The sequence below is a fragment of the Ursus maritimus genome, unplaced genomic scaffold (assembly GCF_017311325.1).
Source record: "Ursus maritimus isolate PB19 unplaced genomic scaffold, ASM1731132v1 scaffold_8, whole genome shotgun sequence".
Taxonomy (NCBI): domain Eukaryota; kingdom Metazoa; phylum Chordata; class Mammalia; order Carnivora; family Ursidae; genus Ursus; species Ursus maritimus.
The window spans coordinates 51,981,325-52,008,664 of record NW_024426996.1 but is presented as its reverse complement, the minus strand read 5'-3'; the positions used below and the strand labels follow the sequence as shown (position 1 = coordinate 52,008,664).

Sequence of the window (27,340 nt, the reverse complement as noted above, 5' to 3'; positions counted from 1 at the left end):
CTTTTTCGTAAAAGTTCAGAACAGATTGTTTGATATTTTTCTTTTCCTTCGTCATTACTTTTAAAAAGGTCACTTCTGACATTTGATTTACATTTCTGACAAGCTACATATCCTTTCTCTTCCTTCCTCTCTCCCTCCCCTCCTTTTTCACTCCTTGCATTTATAATGCAACAGATGATAGTTTTTCACGATGTCCTGTAGATTATATGTTTTATTGAAGATGCTAGATTAAAAAAATTATAAGTATTCACTTGTGGAATCCTACACTGGAAATGATTTCAGCTATAGTTCTGTGGTTTTAAAAATGCTATTTTTGCTGATCTGTACTCAGAGCTGTGGAAACAGATGGCCACATTTGCTGGATTTGCTAGTTTTGTGCCCCTTTTCTCATATACATTTATGGTGACCAAGTTTACTTTTAAAAAACATATGCTAAGAATAATGACATATTTTTCAGATTGAAGTTACCTAGGAAAAATGTATGCTTAAGAAAGAGTCTGTAAGATCATGGGGCGCCTGGCGGGCTCAGTCAGTAGAGCATGTGACTCTTGATCTTGGGGTGATGAGTTCAAGCCTCATGTTGGGCATAGAGCTTACTTAAGAGAAAAAAGTCTGTAAGATCAACATAGCAGATTTATCTCCTAGAAAACCCATTCCCTGACCTGTCTACCTTCCAAGCCCGAGCCATAAATGCCAGACTCCTTAGCTTTGCAGTCAAGGGCCTTGACCATGATGGCTTTCCATACTTTTCTCTCTAACTCCACAATTTTGTACCCTATTCTCCAACAAAATGAGGCTGTTTCTTCTTCTTTTTAAAAAGATTTTGTTTTATTTAACTTATTTTTTAAATATTTTAAGTTATCTCTACACCCAACATGGGGCTTGAACCTACAATCCTGAGATTAAGAGTCACATGCTCCACTGATTGAGCCAACCAGGTGCCCTGTTTATTCTCCTGGAATAGCCAAGCTTTCTTCTTTTTTGCTCATTGCTATTTCTTTTATCTAGAGAGGTTCTTCTCTTCCATAATCTACAAGAAGCATTCCATCTTTCTCAGATCAAATGCCACCTCCTCCTGAAAGCTTTCCTGGATTGGATTTGCTTTCACACCTCTACACCCCACTAGTCTTGATTTATTCCTTCTTTAGGACACTTAAACTACATCTTTTACTTTATTTCTGCCCAGATTCAGAGCACCATTTTAAGACTATTTATTTAAAAGATGAATGTGTCAAAACGCTTTGAAAGATGGCAATTTTTTTAAAGATTTTTTATTTATTTATTTGACAGAGATAGAGACAGCCAGCGAGAGAGGGAACACAAGCAGGGAGAGTGGGAGAGGAAGAAGCAGGCTCACAGCAGAGGAGCCTGATGTGGGGCTCGATCCCATAACGCTGAGATCACGCCCTGAGCCGAAGGCAGACGCTTAACCGCTGTGCCACCCAGGCGCCCCTGAAAGATGGCAATTAGCAATAGTTTCCGCTAATGGTATAATGGGGCAAGGTTGCCGACAGGTGCCTACAGATATTTTTTTTTTTGAGAAAAGCAATTCCTTGAATGCCTGCAGATTGGCATGCAGAGTCTGTTTCACCTGTCTTCCTACCCTCTAGTGCCTTCCACCCAGCATTTCACACATTTATATTGTCTGCCTGACCCCTGATGGTAACTGAGTTCAGAGGCTCCTTGTAGCAGTTAAATTAATCCCTTGATACACCAGCTCCGAATCCTGGCTCCATCACTTACTGGCTAGCTGTCTCAGGTTAGGAGTAGGAGTTCTGATAATACTTTTTTTTTTTTTTGATGAGATAACCTGATAATACTTTTGAGTGCCCTTTTGTAATTGAGGTGGGCCTTTTGCAAAGAACAGATTTTTCTTTTCTGCATACGAACTCAAGTGCAGACACACACTTAGCCATGGGTTAAAGAGTCCTGGAATGGGGGCGCCTGGGCGGCTCAGGTGGTTAAGCGTCTGCCTTTGACTTGGGTCATGATCCCAGGGTCCTGGGATTGAGACCCATGTAGGGCTCCCTGCTGGGCAGGGAGCCTGCTTCTCTCTCACCTTCTGCCTGCTGCTCCCCCTGCTTGTGCTCAATCTCTCTCTGTGTGTCAGATAAATACAATCTTTAAAAAAAAAAAAAGAGTCCTGGAATGAATTGGAGAGCAAGAATATTTATCTTTGAACTGAAAGGACTCTCAGTAAGCCTGCCTTCAATTTAGAAACAGAAGTGGCCCTTTACTGGTGTGCATCGAGATGCTGGACTAGGTCGGAGTAGGGTTGGTGAATGTCTGCAGTTGTTCCAACACTGTATCCTGTGCCTGCGCCAACATCAGTCATGCTCACATTGCTCCGGGCAGGACCGCGGAACCCAGACAGATCCTGGCGGCTCGACTCACCACGGCCTGCTGTATTTCTCCTACCAACGGAACAGAGCTGGTAAAAAAGATAAGTCAGGGAGAGGTCTGTTTGGCGTCTTGCAGTTGCTTTGGGGTAACTTTGGGGAGCTGCTTTAGTCACAAGTGGAGGACTTGGATTTACTAAAGGTTAGTGGGAAGTGAAATCATGTCTGCAAAAGTACGTTATAAATTAGGAAATGCTATGGAGGCAGCCGCCGTTTCTTTTTGGGTTGCTTTGCCCTTGAGCTAAGTGGTTTTCGAGCATTTCAAAATGCCTGAAAAATCACACTCTAGGCATGTAAGTTTGTGATTACAGCAATGATTTCTATGATAGTTAACATTCTATTTACATGTAAAGTGGGTTGTGTTCCTTCTTGTCCTTCCTCCGCTGTCCCCTGGTTCCTCACTCCTTCTATGCTGAGGCTTCCAATTTTTGAAATATGTGAACAAGAGCTGCTCCCGCAGAGAAAACAGGGGACAGGAAATAGCAAAGGATAAAGGAGCAGAGGCCAGGGTCAGGTCAAGAGCTTCCCACGTCTTCTCCCCAGTCAAGCAGGAACCAGATGAAAGCCTTGAGGAGGTCCTGGAAGTGAAAGGCGATAATCCAGAGAAGATTGAGAGTTAAGTGGAATATGCTGAAAAAATAGGAAACACATTTTCAGCTTGGACTGACATTGATTTCTTAAAATGTCTGAATGGTTAGGGGCGCCTGGGTGGCTCAGTTGGTTAAGCATCCGACTTGATTTCAGCTTGGGTCATGAGCTCAGGGTCGTAAGTTGGAGCCCTGCATCGGGCTCCGCACTGAGCATGGAGCCTGCTTAAGATTCTCCCTCTCCGGGGCACCTGGGTAGCACAGTCGTTAAAGCGTCTGCCTTCGGCTCAGGGCCTGATCCTGCCGTTCAGGGATCGAGTCCCACATCGGGCTCTTCCGCTATGAGCCTGCTTCTTCCTCTCCCACTCCCCCTGCTGTGTTCCCTCTCTCACTGGCTGTCTCTGTCAAATAAATAAAAAAAAAAAAAAAAAAGATTCTCCCTCTCCCTCTGCCCCACCTCTAAAAAAAATGGCTGAATGCTTAAATAATATTCATGAAGGCTCATTTTGCAGCTTAGAACTAACATCTTACAGCTTCATGCAGCTTATGCCCATGTCTTAGATTCTGTACAAAGCTTTGGTGGAGCTACAGATGTCTCATGTCAATCTAGGAGTTGCTCTGCAGCGGCTGAATTCCAGGATTTAGTGAGTTTTCTAGGTCAAGAGTTGGTACTTATCATACATGTTAGTAGTTTGCTGCTGCTACCGAAAGTGGGTGGCAGTCATGTCTCCGAATGTCTTATTCCATAAAAAGCCAACTGGATATGCCTATTTAAGAACCATCTGAGGGAGCCAGAGATCAGAGGTCAAGGATTCCAGATTCCTTCCCAGTCGAAGGATGCTCTAAGGGACTTCCAGAAAAGATTCAAAGTCTTAGTCCCAGGCTGCCTTACAGTTCCTTAGAGAAGAGTCATGATCATGTGACCTTCTCTCCCCCTCACACTTCTCACTGGAGAGGGTTTGTTAAGTTTCAAAATTCAAGACAAATCATGAAACATTTGAGAAACAATTCTAGACAGTTCTTTATTCATATATTTTTTAAAATCTTAAAGTCATTCTTGATTCTTCTGTCTCACTTATACCATACCTTGCATTCTATTGCAAGCCCTGTTGGTTCTGTTTCCAAAATATATCTTTAATCCATCAGCTTCTACCTAATTTTCACTGCGAGTTCCAGCCTAAGTCAAGCCACCATCACTCCTAAACTGGAGAACTAGTCCCTTGTTCCCATCCTGCCCCCCAGTAGTCCATTCTCCATCAGAGCGACCAGAGTAAAGGATTGAGCCATGTGATTCCTTTCCTTAAACCCACCAATGTCGCCCCAATTACATTGAGGACAGAGTTCAACTCTTAACACAGCCTCAGGGCCCCGGGTAAGCTGTCCTTTGTTTCTACCTCCAGTTTTATCGTGAGCCACTTTCTACCTCACTCTCCCTGTTGCATTCACAGAGATATTTTTTCCCTTCCATTCACAGAGCCTTTGCACATGCTTTTCTCCTGACCTGTGACATGGCTACCTCATTCAGATCTCAGTTTTAGCATTAATTGGGGGCTTTATGACTACACATTCTAAAGTAAGTGTCTTGCCCACAAGTCCTTTTCTCTCACAATACCTTGTTCCTTCATAGCATTGAGTACACTCTGTAATTATGTGTTGCACTGGTTTCCTTACTTGCTTAATGCCTGTCTCCTCCTCCAGACCGTGAGCCCCATGAGGGACAGGGACCGTGACTGTTGTTCACCATGATGTCCAAGTCCTTTCTCTGTCCCTGGAGCTGACCCTATGGTGGGTTGTCTATATCAGTACTCTTTGTCTTGGATCATTGACCACACAGGTCCATGATGAGTTTCTATTAGGTGTGGGCATAAGCTCCTTATGCCCGTCCATTGCCCTCTTCAGTGGAAGAACTGGATCTCACCTGTGAAAGAACATACAATTGTGTGAATGCTAGGGCCTTGTTCTTCTGTAAGGTTCATATCTCTGCATTTTGAACTCAGGCCAAGCATCACTGATGTATCCTATTGCTGGAGTCAGAATCTTTGCATTTCTCTCTCTCTCTTTTTTTTTTGAAAAAAATTTTTTTTGCATCTTTGTGTCTTAATCCTGCTTTCCTCTACTTATAAACCTTGAACAAGCTGTTTAACTTCTCAGATTTTATCTCTTGAAGCTGTTGTTAGAGACATCAGATGTGTCTAATTTTTGTTTTAGTGTCTAATGTTTAAATGTCTTATTCTTAAATTTATATGAAATTCTTAGCTTAATGTCTGGTACATAATAAGCACCTAAATGATATCTGTTAGAGTAGAAGCTCAATAAATATCTATTGAATGAACACATAAATGAATAACTTAACCTCTCAGACTCCAGGTTCACCACTTGTAAATAAAGAGGTTTAGCTAGATGATAACTTTCTAGTCTAATAGCTTATGGATTTAGTTACAAAGGTGTTAATAATTATGATAATTTGTGGTTATGTCCTTACAGATTTTTTTTAGGATTGTTCTAAGCAATGATAAAAAGTCAAATTCTAAGCCAAAACAAATCAAATGAATTAAACAAAAAACTTGGACAAAAAAGAAAATATTTAACCAATCACCCTAAGTCCAATGGTAAGCTGGTCTTTGGTTTAGTGTGCCTGTGGTCACCACAGGGCTTTAACATTTCCAGGACAGTAATTAACTATTTATTTATTTGGAAGAAGCAGGCTTCCAGCGGAGGAGCCCGATGTGGGGCTCGATCCCGGAATGCCGGGATCACGCCCTGAGCCAAAGGCAGATGCTTAACGACTGAGCCACCCGGGCGCCCCAGTAATTAACCATTTAGTAGAGGTATCTCCTACACTAAATGAACATGAACTCTTCATTTCACGTATCTCTTCACATATCCCTGAGGGCAGGAGAGAGGAAACCGAAGAACGTATAAACCAGGGGCACCTGGCTGGCTCAGTAGGTAGTACATGTGACCCTTGATCTCAGGGTTGTGAGTTCAAGCTCCATGTTGGGCAGAGAGCTTACTTAAAGCAAATAAGTAAATAAAATATATAATGAAATTTTATAAATCAGTTAAAAAATAGACAACCCAGTAGAAAAATGGGCTGACAATGTGAACAGGCAATTTACAGAGGAGGAAACCCAAATAGCTGTTAGACATATGAAAAGATGGTCAACTCACTAGCAACCAGGCAAGGGTAGATTAAAGCAAGAAAATGATATTGTACTCATTAGATTTTTGAAATTTAAGAGCTTGATAACATCAGGACTGGCAAGGATGTGAAGAAGCAGGAACACATGCACATGGGTGGGAGTATAAATTGGCACAGTGATTCTACAGAGGAATATGGTGGCCATGTGCCGTAGCACTGAAGATACGCATGCCTGTAATCCAGCAGTTCCATGTCTAGGTGTATATTGTGGACACAAGCACAAAGAGAAAGTAAGAGGCTGTTGTTGCTGTGGTTAAAAAAAAAAAGGAAAAATTCTATATGTCCATCAAAAATGGAATAGATGATTAAATTATGGAATAGTCATACAATTTATTACAATTGAATTTTATTCAGCAGTTAAAATACACCATGTTGAGTATAAAAAAGCAATTGCCAAAAATATAGTATACACTGTGATACCATGTAAGAAAAAATGGAAAAGCACAAAATGTGAGTGTATGTTGCTCGTGGATTAATATTTATGGGGATAATATATAAAAACAAAGAGGGAGAGATAGACCCAGCACAGGATGGTGGGGACTTCTGGGGATGAAGGGAGAACTCCATAAGCAACATTTTACTTCTTTAAAAAAATACATATACATACATATATATATATATCTACACACACGGGTAAAATATTTAAAACTGTTAAAACTGGGTAGTAGCTACATGAGCGTCTATCATCATATTCTATTTGATCTTTTTGAAATATTGTATATTTTTTAAAAACCTTAGAAAACAAGAATGTTGTATGTAATAAAAAGTCCAATATCAGAATCTGCTGTTTTGTTGCTTAGGGATAATCTCACTCCCTTTTTGCCATTTTGTGGCTAATTTCTGCTCGGCCTTTGTGTTGATCCTTAAGCCTCACCCCCGCCAGATGGGTTTATAGATCTCAGTGTTGGGTTCAAGGCCCTCTCTGTACGCTTTCTTACTACCCGCTCTTTCCCTTCTTGCAACACTTCTCACCCAGCCGTCAGTTTCCTGTTTACTTGCTGCTTGGGCCCGCTGGACCCTAAGACGTTCCTCTGGGGGTAGGTGGCGTGTTTACTGAAGCGTTTCCAGGGACTGGTGTTCACTGGTGTGCAATAGACAGATATTAAGTGACAATGAATTAAGGCATGCTTCAGTGGTTTACATTCCCTGCTGTGCACACAGTGGGCCAGACTAGGATACTTGACATCACCAACTCTATGTACTGTATATCAACTATGAATTGAAACTATATAGCAATTTGTCTTGCCCCAAAGAGGCTGTGTGCACCATATTTGACTCGGCCAGCCGGTAGCCCTTGCACCACCATGTCACAGTGGAGAGGAGGAGCAGGATGATGGGCTTCTTGTGAGGAAACCTTGACTTAGACCCACTGACTCATCTCACTCAAGAATCAGGTTGTCATTAAGCTTTGGCAGGGGACATACCCCATCCAGCTCATTTCCTGGGCACTGGGAGGTTAGGGTCCTTTAGTCCATCAGCCAAGCCAGCTCTTCACAAGGAAGATCACTGCTGCCACTTCCCCCACACCAGGAGCCAAGCCCCTGCTTTGTCCCTGGTCACATCAGGTTCAGGCTGGGTGGGCTTGCTAGGCCCCGGGGTGGCCTCAGTAGAGAACCTGCTGTAGGCCCATTTCCTTCTTCCTTGCCCCGGCCAGCTGTATCCTTGAGGAGGGCCCTGCTTCCTCGGACCCAGAGAGAACGTGCTTCCTTTCTCTTTTCTTCCTCTCTCCTTCATTTAGTTACTCATTAGAATCAGCTCCCATGTCAAGCCCACCTCCATGTAGCCTAGCTGGCATTGGCTCAGCCTCCAGCCCCACAAAACGGGTAGAACTTCTTCCCTGACAAAGCCAGCTGTTGGCTGGAAGCTGGTGGGTCTCTTCAGAACCTCTCTTGACCAAACACGCATCAGGGATCATGAGATCCCTGAAATCTTAGAGCGCAAAGCCCTGTATTAATAGCACTTGGGACCATTTGCTTTCCCACCATTGTGGAGAGACCCTCAGCTCTACCCAGGCGTGGCCTTGGGCCAGGTAGTTTGACCCTTTCTGACCCTCGGTGTCTTCATCTGCCAGATAGAATAACTAATATCTTGCAGCAGAGTTTTGAGATAATTAAGGACTGTGTTGTAAGTGGTTAAGTTGACAGACTGCTTGGGCCTGAATCCTGGTTTTGCCCCTGCAATTTCCCGATCCAAAATAGGGTAACTCTGATCCCTGCCTGCACATTGTTAAAGCTCAGAACAATGCCTGGCCATAATGGGCACTTTCTAAAGGTTCGCTGGTTTTAGCAGTGTCTTGTAGACAGTATGCACCCAATACACATCATGTTCTATTACGATTATTTTTACTTACCTTAGTTCTTTCAGGTTACTGTAACAGAAACATGACAGACTGAGTGGCTTCTAAACACCAGAAATTCATTTCTCACAGCTCTGGAGACTGCAAAGTTCAAGAGCAAGGTGCTGGCAGATTCAGCGTCTGATGAGGACCACTTCCTGGCTCATAGAACGCTGTCTTCTCCCTGTGTCCTCACATGGTGGAAGGGGCAAGGAGCTCTGTGGGGTCTCTTTTGTAAGGATACTAATCCCATTCATGATGGCTCCAGGCTCATGACCTAATCTCTTCCCAAAGGCCCTACCTCCAAATACCATCACAGGGAGGATTCAGTTTCAACATGAATTTTCAGAGGATACAGACATGAAGTCTATAGCATTTTGTCCCTGCCCCCCCCCATGTCTTTCTCATGTGCAAAACACATTCATTCCATTCCCAAACCCCCAATGTCTTCACTTGTTCCAACATCAACTCAAAAGTCTGAAGTCCAAAGTCTCATCTAAATATCATCTAGATCAGATGTGGGTGAGACTGGAGATATGATTCATCCTGAGACACACTGAGACAAATTCCTCTCTAAGCTGTGAACCTGTGAAACCAAACAAATTATGTGCTTCCAAAACACAATGGTGAGACAGGCAGAGGATAAACGTTCCCATTCAAAAAAAAAAAAAAAAAAAAAGAAAGAAAGAAAAAGAAAAAGAGAAAAGGTCCAAACTACAAGACAAAACTCCCATCAGATCTTAAGGTTTGAGAAAAATCCTCTTGGGCTTGATTCTCTGCCCTCCAGACCCACATGGGCAGAAGTACCACCTTCTGGACACACTGGGACAGAAGTCCTGACCCCATAGCTTTGAAGGACGGGAGTTGGGCCCATAAGATTTTGGGGTTGTTGCAAGGATTCATGAGATAATGTATGAAAATACCTGACATGCAATAAATGTTCAGTAGATAGTATTTCCTTTCTTCTTGACCCTTGATCATGGAGAAGGGGTACCTCAGACAGGAGGCAGGTGACCCCTACCATTGAGTTGTAGGCGTTCATTCTTCCAGACTTCTCCCCTGAGGTAAGGAACCAACTCTGAGTCTCTTGAAAAGTTCCAAGAGCTTTGGCATCCTCGTGACATTAGGACCTGGAGATGGGTGAGCAGGTATTGTTAGTTCTGCCTGGACCCCGAGCTAAGGCTGCCAGGCATGAACCCATCATGGGCGTTTAATGGAGCACCTATTTCATAGCATTCCTGAAGGAAGCTTGGAAGGGACCTTGGAGATCTTGAGTCTAGCCTCTGAAATGTATAAGGTGGAAATGGGAGATGTAGCATTTGCTTGCTGAGATCACAGAGCCAGTCAGGTGTAGGCAGAAGCTGGCTCACCTGAATGCCCCTCCCCCAGCCCCTCCCAGGCTGCCTCCGGAGATGTGCTGCCTCCACAGAGAGGAAGACTCCAAAGGGCTGTGTGCAAATCAATCCGACCAGTTTAGATGACTTCTCGTCTCCTCTGAAAGCTGATTTATCTTCACTTCATCCAGAGCATAACCTCTGTCGTGTCTGAAAAATTCCAGGTGAGGAGAGCCGAGTCTCAGACCTCCCTAGTTGTAAGCATTTGGGAAATCAAAGGAGAAACCAACACAAAGGGAACCCAGAAGCCGTTTCCTTCTTATACCTTCTCATCCCTTAGATCTCCTGTCCAAACCAGCAGAAATGGTTTTCAGTTATGTCCCTCCTCTAGCTGTGCACAGAGACTAGAAGGCAGATGATGGTTTGTTTTCTAATCTGTGCGTTACTTTGCTAAGCTGTGAACCCAGAGGGACCTTCTGTCTTAAAGTTTCTGGAGGGGTATTTACGCAGGAACGGGGCACTGGTGTCTTAGCTTCTGGAAAGCGTGTTTGCTCTGTGCACCTGCCAGTCGCACTGAGCATAACCAGGCACCCTCCTCTTGGTGAAATGCAAATGTGCATGGCTTGCTGGACATTTTGGAGGGATCTCAAGCTATAGCGCGGAAACAGATGTGAATTGTTTGCGTGACTGTGCAAGGGTACGTGGCTCTGTGCAGAGGTTACCCGTGGCTACCAGGCATGGGTAACCAACATGGAAGAGTCACTGTTCTGCTTTTTAGGTGCTTGCTGCGCGGTTCCAAAAATATTGTGATACAAAAATACTGACACATACAAATTTAGGCTTTGAAAAGAGCGAGAACATTCAGAGAGAGTTTCCATTGTGTTTAAAACTCGATTTTTTTTTAAGACTTAATCTTTTTAGAACAATTTTAGGTTCGCAGCAGAAAGTGAGCCGAAAGTATAGAGATTTCCCCTACACCCAGCCTCCACAAATAAATAGCCTCTCCCATTATCAGCATCTCCCATCTGAGTTGATACATTTATTACAATTGGTGAACCTACATCAACATGATCACCCAAAGTCCGTACTTTACATTAGGACTCTTGGTGTTGGACATTTAATGGGTTTGGACGAATGTGTAATGACTTGTATCCATCATTGTAACATCATACAAGGTAATTTTCACTGCCCTAAAAATCCTCTGTGCTCTCCTTATTCATCCCTCTCTTCCCATCCCCAACCCCTTGGCAACCACTGATCTTTGACTGTCTCCATAGTTTTACCTTTTCCGGAATGTCATATAGTTGGAATCATACAGTAGGCAGACTTTTCAGATTAGCTTCTCTCATTTAGTAATACACATTTACGGTTCCTCCATGGCTTTCCATGGCTTAATAGCTCATTTCTTTCTACGCCGAATAACATTGTATTATCTGGATGTACCCCAGTTTATTTATCCAGTCACCTACTGAAGGACATCTTCCAGGCTTTGGTAATTAAATAAAGCTGCTACAAACATCTGTGTGCAGGTTTTTGTGGGGACGTAAGTTTTCAGCTGCCCTGGGTAAATATCAAGGAGCACAATTGCTGGATTGAAACTTGATGATTTTAAAGAACTAGATGATAGTGAACAAATAGAAATTGTTTTAGAAGTGGGAAATCACCCTAATAAGAGGGAAACTAGCCACTTTTTTTTTTTTTAAAGGAAATTGTAATCTATGAAAGAAGGGAGAAAGGGGAGTTTGGGTCCAATTTTTATTCACTAATAGATTTGGTCAGGAGATAGGGATTAATATTTTTCAGTCTCATTTTTTAGGAGAAACCTAACTTTCAGTTTAGAAAAAAAGTTATTTTTTTGGTAAAGTTAGTGCTAGGCAAAGTGGTATTTTTAATGTTTCCATTATAAATTATAATAAAAATGTCTGAGCTTAAAGCTGAGCATCTATGTTTAGTTATAACACAGGGTGAGGATGTCAAAAATCTTATGAGCTCATTGCCACTGGGTTTTTCCATGAATTTGAAACATGTGTGTACAGTTTTTGGAAAGACGATTATTTGCTTAAACTTTATAGACTGAGCTAAAAATAGAAAAACATTGTTTCTATTTTTGGAATGTCTTACCAGCTAAAAAGTGAACACAATTACCATACATCTTAAGCCAAAATACTGAGATGGGAACAGATATTAAAATAGTAAATATATTCATTTATCTGGCTTAGAAATGTTATAAGCATTTTAATGAATTCATTGTTATTTTTAATGAAGAGATAAATCTGTCATAAAGTAAAATGCTCTGTTTCTTTCCTTTTCTCTTTCTAAGTAGGCTCTACACCCAGAGCAGGGCTTGAACTCACAACCCTAAGATCAAAGCCTTGAGCTGAGACCCACAGTTGGACACTTAACCAACTGAGCCACCCAGGCGCCTCTAAGCTTCTGTTTCAAAAAGACTGCTGAGTGCAGAGAGAAAAAAGGCATCCTGCAATTGATGTGAGCTGTATTCTTGAGGGGGTTTGTCACTGGCTGGTTCCTTCTAGAGTTAGCAATTCAATGGCTCACTTCTTTTACACTGCAAAGTCTTAGTATTTCTAGTTGGGCTTCAGCCAGGTTTTAATTTTGCAAGGCTTTGTGGTAAATGTACTGAAGGTGCCTGGAGCCATTAAAAATGTCTTATTAAATCTGCGTGCTGTTATTCTGGCTAACAAGAAACGACAACCTGATGCCCGAAATCCAAACAAAATTAGAGACCTTCATTTAAACGTTGATATGGATGCATCAAAGTAGAATGTTCCTTAGCTAATAACCTGAATTTATTGTCTACTTCCGAATAAGTCTTTACCAAATCTATCCTTCCACTTCCCCAGTGAATTTTCTTTCACTCACTCACCAATTTATGCAGCAGCGCGTGTTCTGAAGCTGGCCTTCAAGTACTTGGTCTTGCCACCCGAAGACTCCATTTTGAATTTACCATGACTTAAAATGTGATTGCTTGTATGTGCTTGAGAGAAAGTGAGAGAGGTAGACAGGTAAGGAGGGCTGGGATGTGTGGGGAGAGGAACAGGGGAGTGGTAGTGGGCATGGGCAGGATTCATTGCTGAGGGAAGAATTTCTGAGGTGCCTGAAGCTGAAGGGCAGCCTCACGCTTTCCAAGTCTCTGCCTGGCTAGAGTGATGGGAATTTACCAGAGAGACTTGGACAATTCGTGGTGTGCCTTACAGAGTTAAAGTAACAAATGGAGCACAGTCATGCTGCTAGACTTAGCAACTCATAAAAAGGGAGAGGAAAATATTGAGAGTCAGGGAGGCCCACCCGTCCTGGAATTAGTTTTGGCTGACACACAATCTCCTCTTTGACCTCACCTGTTCGTCCTGTCTATAAACCCAGTCACGATCTTAAGACCTCCAGCCCATCATTTCTCTTTTATTTTTGCATTTATAACATATGCTGTGTTAGTCAGAGTTCTCCAGAGAAACAGAACCAATAAGATACAGATATATGTAAGAGGAGATTTATTATAGGAATTGGGTCATATGGTTTTGGAGGCTGAAAAGTCCCATGACCTGCCGCCTGCAAGCCTGAGGACCAGGAAAGCCAGTGATGTAACTCAGTTCAAGCCTGAAGGCCTGTGAATTTGGGGGCTGATAGTGTAAGTCCTTGTCTGAATCAGGAGGCCCAAGAACAGGAGCGCTGCTGCCCATGGGTAGACGATGAATGTCTCAGCTCCAACAGAGAGCACAAATTTGCCCTTCTTCAGCCTTTTTGTTCTATGGAGGCCCTCAACTATTGGATGATACCAACCCAACATTGGGGAGGGCTATCTTCTTTAGGCAGTCTACTGATTTAAATGCTAATCTCTTCTGGAGACACCCTCACAGATATACCCAGAAATAATAGGTACCAGCCACCTGAGTATCCCTTAGCCTATTCAGGTAGACACGTAAAATCACCATAAATACCCATCACCAGCCAACAGCAATCACTGCTAGTCCTACTACTACTACTTCTCCTCCTGCGGCTAACATTTCTTAGACACCTGCTCCATGCAAGGATTCAGGCTGAGATGCTTCATATGCATTTCATTCAATCCGAAAACTCATTCTGTAGAGCATATGACTCTTGATCCCGGGGTTATGAGTTCAAGCCCCCACGTTGTGTTGCAGGAATTCTCTGCCTTTAGTGCCCGCAGTTCTTGGTCACGCTGCTTCAAAGAATGAGGAGGTGGACCAGATGAAGAGTGGTGGGCAGCAAAGCAGAGTTTATTGAGTGATAGTAGAAAGCTCCCAGAGAGGGAGGGGGGCCAAGAGGGTTGCCCCTGGAGTTTCTAAGTGTAGGGCTTTTTATGAGCTCTTTTGCGGAACTATCTCAAGCAATCGGGGTGTGCTGAGTAGTGCCAATCAGGGCTTTGGTCACCTACCTGTCTACCTATTGGGTTAATGTCAACATACCGAAGGTCTCGTTTTTGGCTGACATCTGGGGGCTTATGTCTTAACTGCCCCTTGCCCGTGATATTGACAAATGTGTTGTGGTTAATTGTCTTATTTTAGGATGTTTTGCAGAAGTCATTTCTGCAAAGGCTGCAAAGCAGAATGCTAGGGCCGTCCTGGCTAAGCTGCAAAACAGGATGTTAGTGCTGTTTTATTTTAACTGTCCTGACTCCATATTTTCTTGTTGGGGACCCTGGCCCCGACTACCTAACTGTCCCAATTCACTGCCAGCAGTTGGGTGTAGAGATTACTTAAAAAAAAAACCCTATAACTAGCCCTCTAAAGTGTGGGTTCCATTATTTTAAAGCCTCATGGAATTAACTTTCCTAAAGTCATTAAATCATTGTCATCTAGAGGGATTTTAAAAATTGAGTCATCATTCACATACCATGAAATTTCGGTTTTTAGTATATTTTTCGTATATTTAGCACAGTAAAAATTCCAAAATATTTTCATCACCCCAAAACAGAAACCCTATTCTCATTAGCAGTCAGTCTCCATTTTTCCCTCCTTCCCATCCCTGGAAACCATGAATCTACTTTCTGTCTCTATAGAGCTGCCTATTCTGGGTATAAAAGTGGAATCATACAATGTATAATCTTTTGTGTCTGGCTTCTTTCACTTAGCATAATGTTTTCAAGGCCCATTTACACTGGAGCATGTATCAGTACTTCATTACTTTTTATGACAAAATAATACTCTGTGCTGTGGTACACTACGTTTTGCTGATCCATTCATCAGCTGATGGACACTTGGGTTGTTTCTACTTTGTAGCTGTTATGAATAATACTACTGTGAACATTCATGTGCAAGGTTTTGCATGGCATATGTTTTTAGTTCATACAGAGGGTTTTTGTTACATGATTTTTTTTGGACTTGATAGTATCCTCAGCAAATATTTTTTTCAGAAACAAAGTTTTATGCCAGAGAGGGATAATTGCACACATTCAAACTAAAATTTACTAAAATTCTCTTTTTGGAATGTGAGCTCTGATTTCTGTCCTATCTGTCTTCGTAGGGCTTGATTTCCAAAGATAAGCATCCATTTTTTTATTGCGTTTGTCGAGCTGATCCGTCCTCCTGGAAAGCCTTATCACCATCTGTAGAAGTTCTAAAGTCTTGGGGCACCTGGCTGGCTCAGTCTGTAGGGCATGAGATTCTTGATCTCCCAGTTGTGAGTTCGAACCCCTCACGGGTGTAGAGATTACTTGAAAAAGAAAATAAAAGGGGCCTGTAACCTTCTGGCCAAGAAGCTGGATCTTGCTTTGCAGCCGTAAGTTATCTTCCGTTTTTTTTCTGGGAACTCTGTGGAGCTTCACCTGGGCCTTTCCCGTGGCATTATTCACTCTTTTCCTTTCCAGTCCTACTGGCTACCACCCTCTGTTCCCCTTGAGGTCAAGATTCAGGTCTTATCACATTACTGTTCCTTGCCAAGACACGTGTTGCTTCACACAATAGGTGCTGATGAACATCCTTGATCTGAATAAATCCCTGATTAGTTGCTGTGATATTGTGATTTATAATAAGAAATATATATTTGATCTTTGTCCCCTTTCCCGGCACAGAGCTCCTAAAACCCTTGGAATTTCCTGTGAAGAGAATAATGAAGGTGTTCTTTTGTTATGTTAATGAAGTGACTTTTGGAAGGCCTCTTGGTCACCTAAGAAAGGAGCTTGGTTGCCAGGGAACCAACCACGTGATTAGGGGGTAGGAAACCTTCAGTCCTCCCCCACTGACCAGAGAGAGGCACTGAAGTTTGAATTCAGTTACTAGGGGCCAAGGATTTAATCGATCAAGTTGAGGTAATGAAGCCTCCATTAAAAATTCACATGACGGGGCTTGGAGAGCTTCCGGGTTGGTGAACACTTGGGAGATGCCAGGACAGTGGCACTCGCAGCGTGTGTGTAAGTTGCACGCACTTTCTCCACACCTCACCCTACGCATCTCTCTCAAATGGCTGTTCCTGACCTATAGCCTTTTCTAATAAACCAGTCATCGAGGAAGTAAAGCGTCTCTCTGAGTTCTGTGAGCCACTCTAGTGTGTTAATCAAACCCAAGGAGGGGGTTGGGAGAAACTGCAGCTGGTGGGTCAGAAGCCCCGGTGAAAACTTGGCCTTGTGATTGCCATGGGAAGTGCTGAAGGGGGGGGGCGCAGTCTTGTGGGACTGAGCTCTTCACCTGTGGGATCTGACACTCTCTCCAGGTCAGTAGTGTCAGAATTGAGTGAACTGTGGGACACCCAGCTGGTGTCAGAGAATTGCTTGATGGTGGGGAAAAAAAACCCATATTGTCACTGGTGTCAGGATCCTGGTTGCCCAGTGGTTCTGATTCACTTGAAACCGCGTCGAGTTTCCTTGTAATATTACAGTGGCCCTATTTTTAGCTGGTCTTGGGGGAAGAACAGGTTGGCAGGGTGAGGTCACGCTTTTGCATGCTTCCCTCTCTTTGCCTCCACATCTGAGCTGGTGGAGCGCAGCCCAGGAGGTGCAGCTCCTCTGGAATTCTCGCTGTCCTTGCTTCTTGCTCCTCCTCAAAGGAGGAACATGGCAGGAGAACCGGGCAGCAGCGTTGGTGGTTTCCGGGGGTGGGGGTGGGGGTGGGGGGAGCCGTTCCGGTCAGGCTTAGGAGGGGAGCAACTCTTCCAGTTCCTGGGTTCCCCCATCTCTCTCCAAGTCCTCCCTTAATGTCTCAGGAAAACAGATGAAATCATCCTTTTAAAGCTACTTGGAAAGACAGCAGTCTTGGGTATTCTCTAGATCCTGTTCATTTAGATCTCAGCAATCCTATTTGGATAGCCTATGGCTCTTCACAGAGCAACCATATCTTATTTTTTCTTTTCATTCATTCATTCATTCATTCATTCATTCAAATCATCTCTACACCCAATATGGGGCTTGAACTCATGACCCTGAGATCAAGAGTCACATGCTCTTCTGAGCCATCCAGACACCCCTCATACCTTTTTTTTTTTTTTTTTTTTTTTAAAGAAGGGATCTAGAACTGTGGAAGTGCCTCTCAATCTTGGCTGATAGCGAGCCTCACCTGTTACACCCACTCTTCCAAACTTTAAGTAAAGCTAGACTAGGTCAACACCAGTATTGACCTCTGGCTAAATTCATGTGGCTGACACATTTTGCTTGGTTGAGTGGAGCTGTAATAATTGGGTGTCCCTTCTCAAAGATGCCACAGCTCGTTCAGTTCTTATTGTCTCACGCCTGGCTCTCATCACGCATTTATGTGACCTGCCTGCCTTTTAAGGTCCCTGAGAATTCGACCCTGCCCCAAGAGGGTCAGACCTTCCTTCCCCACCTACCCCCTGGCACCACTAGTAACTCCGATAGATGACCAGGCCTGGGAACCATCGGCAGCTTGGAGCAATGACTGTTCTGTCTGTAGGGGTTTGCAATTCCAACTGAAAGAGAATCACTAGGAAGCTGTTAAAAATAACCAATCCCTGGTCTATGTACAGTCCTTCCCCAGGGAAATATACAGTTTCTTGGGGGAAGGATACTTTTTTCAGATGGGAGGGAGTGTGGTGTTTTAACGAAAATTGTTTTATTTGAATGTGGAATCAGTAGATTGATGTTAACAGTTTCCTTTTAATGAAATTCCAAATTATAACAGAATTTCTTCCTGTATTGTGACTTGCAAGGTACATGTTGGCAGTGAATTAGAATAAGACCCTTCTATATTTCTTAAACTATTTGGTGTTAGAGCTCCACATGTTACTGCCTGTCAAGTCTATTCAGTGGAAAGGCCTTATGGTTGCATGAAATGAGTGATTCTGCCCAGTCCTGGATTAGGCAGAGAGATCTGGGTCAGAGGGAGACCTCTGTGTGTCTAAAGGATATGTAAGCTTTGGGCAATTCCAAACTGGGTTCTGTCGAGCCTCCACCCCGATGTGTGTGTATGGAGAACTGGATCCAGGTTGAAACAATGAAGACTTGATGTCCCTATTTCACCTGCCAGCACACTTTCCCATTGTGACTGTGAGATCCAGGATTTGATCTTTGATTCTTTGTGTGTGTGTGTGTGTGTGTGTGTGCAAGAAGTGTGATTTTTATTCTCCTAAATTTAATCTAATTTCTTTTTTGCCTCCCCATCTCCTGCCCAACTGGCAGAAAATTTATCTCGGTCGAGAATAATTCAGGAGTTCTTTCACCAATTTTGCGTTCCCTTCATCCTCACCCCAGAGTTGCTTCTAAGTTCTGGGCATTCTCGTAGAGCTCCGCCTGGGGATTGGAGCGAAGGAGTATGGCGATGTTTGTCTTGGGTTCAGCTGGTCCTGCTTGTCCTCAGCTGCCCTTGCACTGCCATCAAACTATGTTGTTGCCTCGGAACCTTCTGGTCTCCCTCTAGCTGAGCTAGTGCACATCATCCCCAGGACACAGGACAGTTTCAGCTGTTCTCTCAAGGGTCTGTTGGCCAGAAGCTCAATTTAAGCCCCAGGTCAATGACTCTCATAATACTAGTGCATCTCAAACTTGAATGTACACACTAGCCGTCTGGACTCACAGTAAAATGAAAGTTCTGACTCTGTAGGTCTGGGTTAGGCCAGGGCCTGATTCTGCACTTCTAACAAATTGCCAGATAGTGCCCAGGCTGCCGGTTCTTTGAGTAGCAAGGTTGTGAGGGACAGAAGGGCTCCCAGTGTAATGGAGTTGTCAGCCTTTATCTTTTCTACTTAGTTGGGGAAGTGATTTGCTAACAGGGAAGGATTTGGTTAAATGGCTGCATATGTCCTCCTCTTCTTTAGCTCTTAATTTCTTTTTTTAAGTTTTTTTTTTCTTTCTTAGAAGTAAACTCTGCCCACAATGTGGAGCTCAAGCGCACAGCCCCTAGATCACGAGTTGGATGCTCTACCCAGGCACCCCCAGCTCTTAATTTCTTTAGGGAGTATCACTGCTTAAAAGCACAAAGATGCCCCTTAAGGTGCTCCTAAGGCCCTTTTCAGTTACCCAGGTAAGCTCTGTTAGAACTCTTGGCTTTCCCCACGCACCCTACCTGGAGGGAGAAACAAAAAGATGACATCTCCGTCACCACCCCCATCCTGTCCTCTTGGCAGTCATGCCCCTATGTAATCCCCCTTGCCTTGTGCGTGGACTGAATTTATTTCCTCGCATTTTAATGAATAGAATACAGCAGAAGTTTTGGGCTGTCAGTTCTGGGATCAGTTTATGAAATGACTGATTTCCTTCTTGGACATAAGCTCTTTCTTGGATCATTTGTGCTGGCGGGTGCAAATGGCCTTTTTATGAGCAGTCCTATGGAGAGGACCACATGAAGCAGCAAGAAACCGAAGTCCTGAGTCCAACAGCCTGCAAGGAACAAACTGTGAGCTTGGAAGTGGATTCTTCAGTCCCAGTCCAGTTTTGAGATGGCTGCAGCCCCAGCTAACAGCTCGAACCCAGCCTCAAGAGAGACCTTGGGCCAGAGTGGCCAGCTAAGATGCTCCTGGATTTCTGACCCACAGACACTTGTGTTTTAAGCTTCTCAGTTTTGGGGTAATTTGTTCTGCACCAATAGAGGATATCCTCACCTAACGCAGATGTCAGATATTTGGAGATCATTACGAAGTTCTGTTGGCCTATCTGAAAATAACGCACAACATCACAAAAGGAAGAAGCAGCAGAATTCTTGCGCTGGGGTTGCTATTTGGCCTGATGAACTCAGTGAGTGGCTCAACATGACGCATGTATTTACGCTTTGGCTATCAGACCTTTGGACACTTTTTTTTTCCAACTTGGAACTCTAGGGTGCCTTGAGTTAGAAACCTACCTTAACCTTTGTGGCTATAAACTGACTACACTGTTTTATCATCTTGCCTTGGGAGAGAAGAAAACTGGTGAAATCAGAATTTCTCGCGCGGCTGAAAGCTGCGGGCGGGCAGGAGCTGGAGCTTCTCTTCCTCCCCCCACCCCCCTCAATAGCTCAGTTTTCTGACTCTCAGAAAACCACCTTTGATTATACAAAGGTATTAGGGGCTGGGGAAACACTAGTCCTTTTGTTACCAGCAATCTCAGAGCTTTTAGAAAGAAACGCTGTGGGGGTGGGGGGGGTAACCCCGGTGAAGTTGGGCGGGCCTTGTGTTAGCTCAACTCTGGGGCTTTTACCAAACCTGAGAGAGAGGAATTCCTAGTTTTCGGAAAGTTGTTCGACTCCTCCTCCGGCCGCTGCGCAGCCTGGGGCACCCCGGGGGAGAGCGACCCCCGCGCGTCCCAACTTCCCGCCCCGAGCCCAGCGTGGGGGTGGGCGGGGTGGGGGCGGGGTCGGCGGCGCTCCCTCCCCTCCCCTTCCCTCCCACCCCTTCCCCGCGCTCTCCCCACCCACTTCCCTTTCTCGGCCGGCCGGGCGGTCCTGCGGGCGCGACCTCTCCGGGCAGTGACGAGCGGGGAGGAGCCCGCCGCCGCAGCCGTCGCCGCCGCCGCCGCCGGGGGAGCCATGCCCGCGCCCCGCCGCGCCCCGAGCCCGCCCCCGGCTACCCGCCGCCTCACGGGCCGGCGGCGGGAGTGAGCGGGAGCGACGGGCGAGGAGCCGCCGCCCGGCCCGCGATGTCACCATTGTTCAGCTGGGTGGCCAAGGTAGGCGGCGTCGGGGCAGCGTCGGGCCGGCGCCCGTTACGGTGGCGGATGGCGCTGGGAGCCGGCGTCCCAGCGGGCGCGGTTCCGGGCACATTTGTAATCGTCGGGCCGTGAGGGGGTCTGGAGCGCGGGGAGCGCCGGCGGCTCGGGGGTGGGGGGGGGGGCGGGAGGTCTGACGGGGCCGGGACTGCCCGCGGCGGGGGGACGTCCCGCTGCCTGGGGACAGCGGCCGGAGAGTGGCGGGCGCCGCTGGAGCCGTTTCCCGGGCGGTTCTCATTCATTAGTCAGCCGAACGGGCCAGGTGGCGGCACGCCCATTTCACGGGTGGGGAGAGTGAGGCGCGACGCCCGGACCCAGGTGTTCGCACCTGGCGGCCGGCTGCTTCTCTCCCCCCGCAGCCCACCACGCGCCGCGGATTCTCCGCGGGGTGTTTCCGCCGTGGCGGGACCTTGTGTGGCATCCTCCTTGACACAGGTTTGTGCCTGGTTGCCTGGGATAGGGCGCAGCGGACGCCAGAAGGCTGGACTTCGTGCACACCGAGACTATCTGTCCTTTGTTTTGAACGCCCTGATTTCAGAGGTTCGGTGGTGTGAGTTGAATGTACATTCTGTTTCCGTGAAGTTTTATTTTCAGAACATTAGCGCTTTTAGAATAACTGAGCATTACAAACCCCTGCCAATTTCACTCCTGCTAAAACGAAGGGATTGGAGTAGATTTCTAGAGTTCCCACCAGCTTGAGAACGTGGAATTATTTTTACACTTCCCGAAGTACCGGCAGAACAACAGGGCACCATTCTCACGCTCCACGGACTTACACTTAACTCCTGGCGTGTGGCAGGTTGAGTAATTAACTCTTATTGGGAGAACCCGTTAGCCATTATATGGCCCTTTACAAATAATAATTAGGTGGTGGTTATATTTTCTAGTTATGCAGTGCTGTTAGAGTGCTGGTTTTATAATAAATAACCTGTTCCTGAGCCAGATAAGGCTTTGCCTATCATTTAAGTGCTAATAGAACGGAGACACAGAAACCAGATTATTAGGCACTGTATTCTATCTTATCCTCACCAGAATTTTCACTTCCTGAAACACAGCTGGTGGTAAATGAAAAAGTTTTGAGTCGTTGTAGTTTTGTATTGAAAAAATAAAATGATAATGTCCAGATTTTCTGCTTTGAAGTGATAGCTAATTAGCTTTTATAAATAATGCTGAATTTAAAAAATGATGTTAGGTAGTTTAAAAAGTAATTCAGTATGTCTGATTATATTTTATTTTGGGTTGAGGATTTGAGTCTGCTTGTATACTGTTATACTTTATACCATAAGGCCGAAGGGAGAAACCAAAAAACCCAGACTTACTATTTTTTTTTTACTCCAAAATCAATAAGTCTAAAAAAACATAGCAACCCAAAGAACTTATTGCTCCTACTGTTTTGTGGTTTTATTTACTTTTCCAAAACATATTTAATAAAGATGTTTTTCACTATAGGAGTGAGGTGGACTTCTGTTCACGTTGGCCTAGGAGATAACAGTGAAAACACCAGACCAAAGCTTTATTAAAAAACAAAACAACCAAAAAACAAAACAGTAAGGACTTTTACAAAGATTGTTAGCTTTCTCTAACTGGCAATACTTCTGAAAAAGTTACTTAAATGAACTTATGTTGATAACTTCATCTCAATTCTGAATCATGTTATTCCAAAGTTATTTAAACTACAGAACAACAAAACTATGAAATGTTTTTGGAGCACGTTTATCAGTTGTCAGCAGAAAGCATAGTTATTTTATATTTCATTTCTGCTAGGTGGTGTGCCATTATAAATTGCATTCTGAAATTGATTTTTATAGACATATGTTCTGTGAGTTTTTAGAATATGAAATTATTTGAAAGTTCATTTCGGGTGGTTATAGACGATAAGTGACTTTCTACGGAACCTGATTTGGTTTACTGATAAAAGATAAGGCATCAACACAGCAGGCATTATAAACCAGGGAATATTTTAAAGGCAGAAACAGGAGATCCAAGTAAGATACACAATGTGCACAATCCCCAAGTACATTTATATTTGACGTTAGAACGACCCTTTGAGAACACATAAATAAATAAGAGCACATACCTCCCACAAACACTTGCACATCTAATTGCTGTTCTATTTTGACCTTTGCAAACTGTGGTCCAGCACCTGGTAGGGAGAGAGAAAGGGGTGTGGACATGGCTTGGTGCAGATGGATACCTGAATAGGAATTTGTTTTTCTCAGGTGCTGCATTGATATTTTATGAGTATTGAATATGTAGAGTGAGCAATTTCATGGTATAGGAATAGAGCCCAAACAAAGAAATTTATGTTAAAAAAAAAGAGAAAAATTAAGATGCTCTTTCTTTTAAGTTGGACATGGCCCTGGAACAGTAGGGCAGGTGTGCGTTGTATTACAAATGGGGCAGGTTTTATACAGGTGTGATTTCTTGATTAGTCTTTCATTGGGGCACATGAGTTTTTACATAGTTTACAAATAAAAACAGATTTCTCAAGCATCGTGATTTTTATACTAAACGCACAGATGTCCCTAGCCACCTGGCAGTTTGGAGTATTTCTGTTGATTACTTCTGTGTCTCCCATGCATCAGTTAGTGAAGACTGCTGCAGAGCTGCCAGATAACTTTCTGAATTTATTTGGATTCGCACCTGCCTGTAAAGATACTGGCTAAGATTATTGCTAGTATCTCAAAGTAGTAGATTTTAAATATATATGTTATTCAGTCAGGTGAAATGGAAAATGAACCTAAATATATCCACAATTGGTGTGTTCTCAAATTCAAGTGCAGTTTCATATAGTTTATGCCTTGTATTTTCTTTTTTTTTCTATTTATTTATTTATTATTTATTTTTTTTTGATGTAAAGTTCGATGATTCATTAGTTGCGTATAACATCCAGTGCACCATGCAATACGTGCCCTCCTTACTACCCATCACCAGCCTATCCCATTCCTCCACCCCCCTCCCCTCTGAAGCCTTCAGTTTATGCCTTGTATTCTTTTCTAGTGCTCATGTATTCACCAGATGTTATTGGGTACCTTCTATGTTACCAGGTACCGTTCATGCCCTGAAGGAGTTAGTTCAGTTTGCACAATAGGCTCTTATCTTTTATTTATTTGTTTTTAAGATTCTGTTTATTTATTTGTCAGAGAGAGAGCCCGCAAGCAGAGGGAGCGGCAGGCAGGGGGAGAAGCAGGCTTCCCACTGATCAAGGAGCCCCATGCAGAACTCGATCCCAAGACCCCTAGGATCATGACTTGAGCCGAAGGCAGATGCTTAACCAGCTGAGCCACCCAGGCGTCCCTAGGCTATCCTTTAAAAAGTGTGCACACTGGGGACCTAGTGGATAGAGCATGTGACTCTGGATCTCAGGGTTGTGATTTTGAGCCCCATGTTGGGTGTAGAGATTACTTACAAGTCAAATCTTTAAAAAAATAGAAAATAAAAAAAAAGCGTGTACACTGAAGCTTTGTAAGCCAAATATTTAAAAATGCATTGGGTAAGGAATCCTTTTGTACAACAGTCACTAATATTTTATGTGAAACCAGGTTTTTCATACTTTGGCCTTGCTGAAAACATAGGTTTATAGCAATTATTCATTCAACAAGTTATTTAAGAAATGTGTTCAATGCAGATATTTACTGGGCACCTAGTATATGTCAGGTTCTGTTTGAGGAGTTGAAGATTTAGCCGTGACCAAGGCCCACCAGGTCCCTTTCTTCCTGGAGCTCGGATGCTGGGCGGGGGAGACTGGACAGAACCAAGCAAATAGATAAGCAAGGTAGTTGCAGGTGGTGGTAGGTGCTAGGGAGAAAAGTAAGCAAGGAGCTTTGGTAGGGAGCGGCCAGGGACTGGGGTGGCAAGGAGGTGGCAGTTCCTCTGGGGGTGGCGGTGGGGGTGAGGGTGCTGCTGGGCGGAGGGAACAGCAGGGACCAGGGCCTGGAGGGGGCTCCAGGTGGGCATGTTAAAGCAGTGGGAAGAAGGTAGGTGTGACTGGAATCCGGAGAGCTGGGGCCAAGTTGTGGACCCTGAGTTGGGGAGGGGCAATCTGGGCCAGGCCCTTAAGGGCTCTGCAGGCACAGGATTCAGGGTTTGGATTTGCTTAAGTGCAGCAGGAAGCCGTTCAGAGGGTGTGAACCTGAGGAGCGCTGTGGGCTGATGGATACGTTGGGCGGAAGCCTACTTGGGCTGTAGCAGGGAGTGGTAGTGGTAGCTTAGACTTAGGTAGTAAGGAGGGGACACCTGTGGAGACATAATTGTTCTTTATCTTCTGAAATGATGTGACCCGGTGGCTTTGCTATCCTGTTTGTCTGAGACTGGTGCAAATGACGGGGACACTAATCGCGTCTGTGTTGAATACAACTTGCCCTTGGTTTAGCTGCCTGTCAGCAAGGCTTTCAGGCCCAGTTGTGTCCCTATGCCAGTCTGGTTTGTGGTTTCCTGCAGACCAGAGCAGCCCACCTTGCGTGCCTCTGGCCAGCCGGGCTTGCGGGGGACAGGTGCACAGCAGCCTTCCTGGAAGGCGTGCGTCTCTGGTTACAGCTGGGGCTCAGGCGGCGCTGCCTCCGCCTGCTTGTGTCAGGTCAGTGCTGTGTTGGTGTGTCCTAGCTCAATGTGATGGATTATTTAAAAATATAAAAGTATTTTTTCGGTAGACTTAGATTATGTTTAATTAGTGGATGTTTGAGTTTAATAAAGAGGGGAGAACTCCTTGTCCTAGTCAAACCATTCCTTGACTTTGAAAAATTTGCTGCCTCTGCTAAGCAAAGCTGGCATAGCCCAGACCAGGATTTCGGCCTGGCTCCTGTGGGACCTGTTTGTCTGCTGGTGGCAGCAGCCTCTCTTTGGGAGCTCCAGTTGCTTAGAGTAACAACACCAGGGGCACAGGTTGGTTTTATGAAAAGAGACGGGAGAGAAGCAGGAATAGAAACCCTGCCTCATCCACAACACATGGTAAGCTCAGAGCAGATCTCATAATGACTAAAAAGCAAATTAGTTTTTTCCCCTAAACAAATTCCCTAAACTGACCTTTTTTTTTTATAAAGATTTTATTTATTTATTCGACAGAGATAGAGACAGCCAGCGAGAGAGGGAACACAAGCAGGGGGAGTGGGAGAGGAAGAAGCAGGCTTCCAGCGGAGGAGCCCAATGTGGGGCTCAATCCCGGAATGCCGGGATCACGCCCTGAGCCGAAGGCAGACGCTTAAACGCTGTGCCACCCAGTCGCCCCCCCTAAACTGATCTTAACTTATATAAGGTCTCTGCCTTGGTCTGTTTCTGTCTAAGCCCTTCTCCTCCTTCACCCCCTCCCTGAAGCATCTCTGATTATTCATTCATTTCTTGGATGAATATACTAACTGGGGTAGAAAATAGCCCCTGAGGCATTTTCTCGTGTGGAGGAGAGCCTGCCAGCCTGGGGGAGTAGGAGTGGCTCTTGCTCCAGTCTGAAGGAGGCTGAGGATTCGCAGGGAAGGTCAGGGTGTCCCAGGTGGCTGGAGTCGCACGTACACAGGCCTGGAGGCATGCTGGAGAGACCTCAGTCCCAGGCTGCTGGTCAGGCTGGCGGGAGAATCTGTAGTAGGGAGCAGAGAGGAGGAGACTGGACAGGTGAGCAGCTGCCAGAATGCACATGACATACAGACCCCTTCAGAGGGGCTGACATTTGATGTTGGGTCAGTGCCCTGCCCCCCCCGCGGACCAAAGCTGATCTTTTTCCAAACTCCTGTAGCCGTGCGGTCCATCCTGTATGATGCCGCGCGGTCCGTTCTGTGTGATGCTGCGTGGTCCATTCTGTATGATGCCGTGCGGTCCGTTCTGTATGATGCTGCGTGGTCCATCCTGTATGATGCCGCGCGGTCCGTTCTGTATGATGCCGCGTGTTGTAGTTGTTTGATTCTTTTGTCTCCTCTACTGGCCCATAAACTCTATGAAAACAGGGGCGGTCCGTTCTGTATGATGCTGCGTGGTCCATCCTGTATGATGCCGCGCGGTCCGTTCTGTGTGATGCTGCGTGGTCCATCCTGTATGATGCCGCGCGGTCCGTTCTGTGTGATGCTGCGTGGTCCATTCTGTATGATGCCGTGCGGTCCGTTCTGTATGATGCTGCGTGGTCCATCCTGTATGATGCCGTGCGGTCCGTTCTGTATGATGCCGCGTGTTGTAGTTGTTTGATTCTTTTCTCTCCTCTACTGGCCCATAAACTCTATGAAAACAGGGGTGGCGTGGTCCTGTGTACTGGTGCATACAAATCACTTGGGCATCTTGTTAAAATAGAGTTCTGTTCTAGTAGGTCTGGATGGAACCCAAGATCCTGCATTTCTAACAGGCTCCCAGGTAATGCTGACACTGATGGTCTGGGGACCACACTTTGTAGCAAGGTTCTTTGTAT

At 44.9% G+C, this 27,340-nt stretch overlaps 1 protein-coding gene across 10 annotated transcripts in view; it reads left to right on the top strand.

Moving 5' to 3' along the window:
* The window catches only part of TBC1D1 (TBC1 domain family member 1), a 214,196-nt gene that overhangs the window by 42,011 nt on the left and 144,845 nt on the right, over positions 1-27,340 (top strand). Inside the window, exon 1 of one of the 10 annotated variants that reach the window (XM_040624870.1) lies at positions 20,802-20,919. The exons of the other annotated variants lie outside the window; for them this stretch is intronic. Coding sequence (XP_040480804.1) covers positions 20,890-20,919 — 30 coding nt within the window. The 5' untranslated portion in view covers positions 20,802-20,889. Of the gene's footprint in view, positions 1-20,801; positions 20,920-27,340 lie in introns of those variants that run through there. 10 annotated transcript variants of the gene reach the window in all.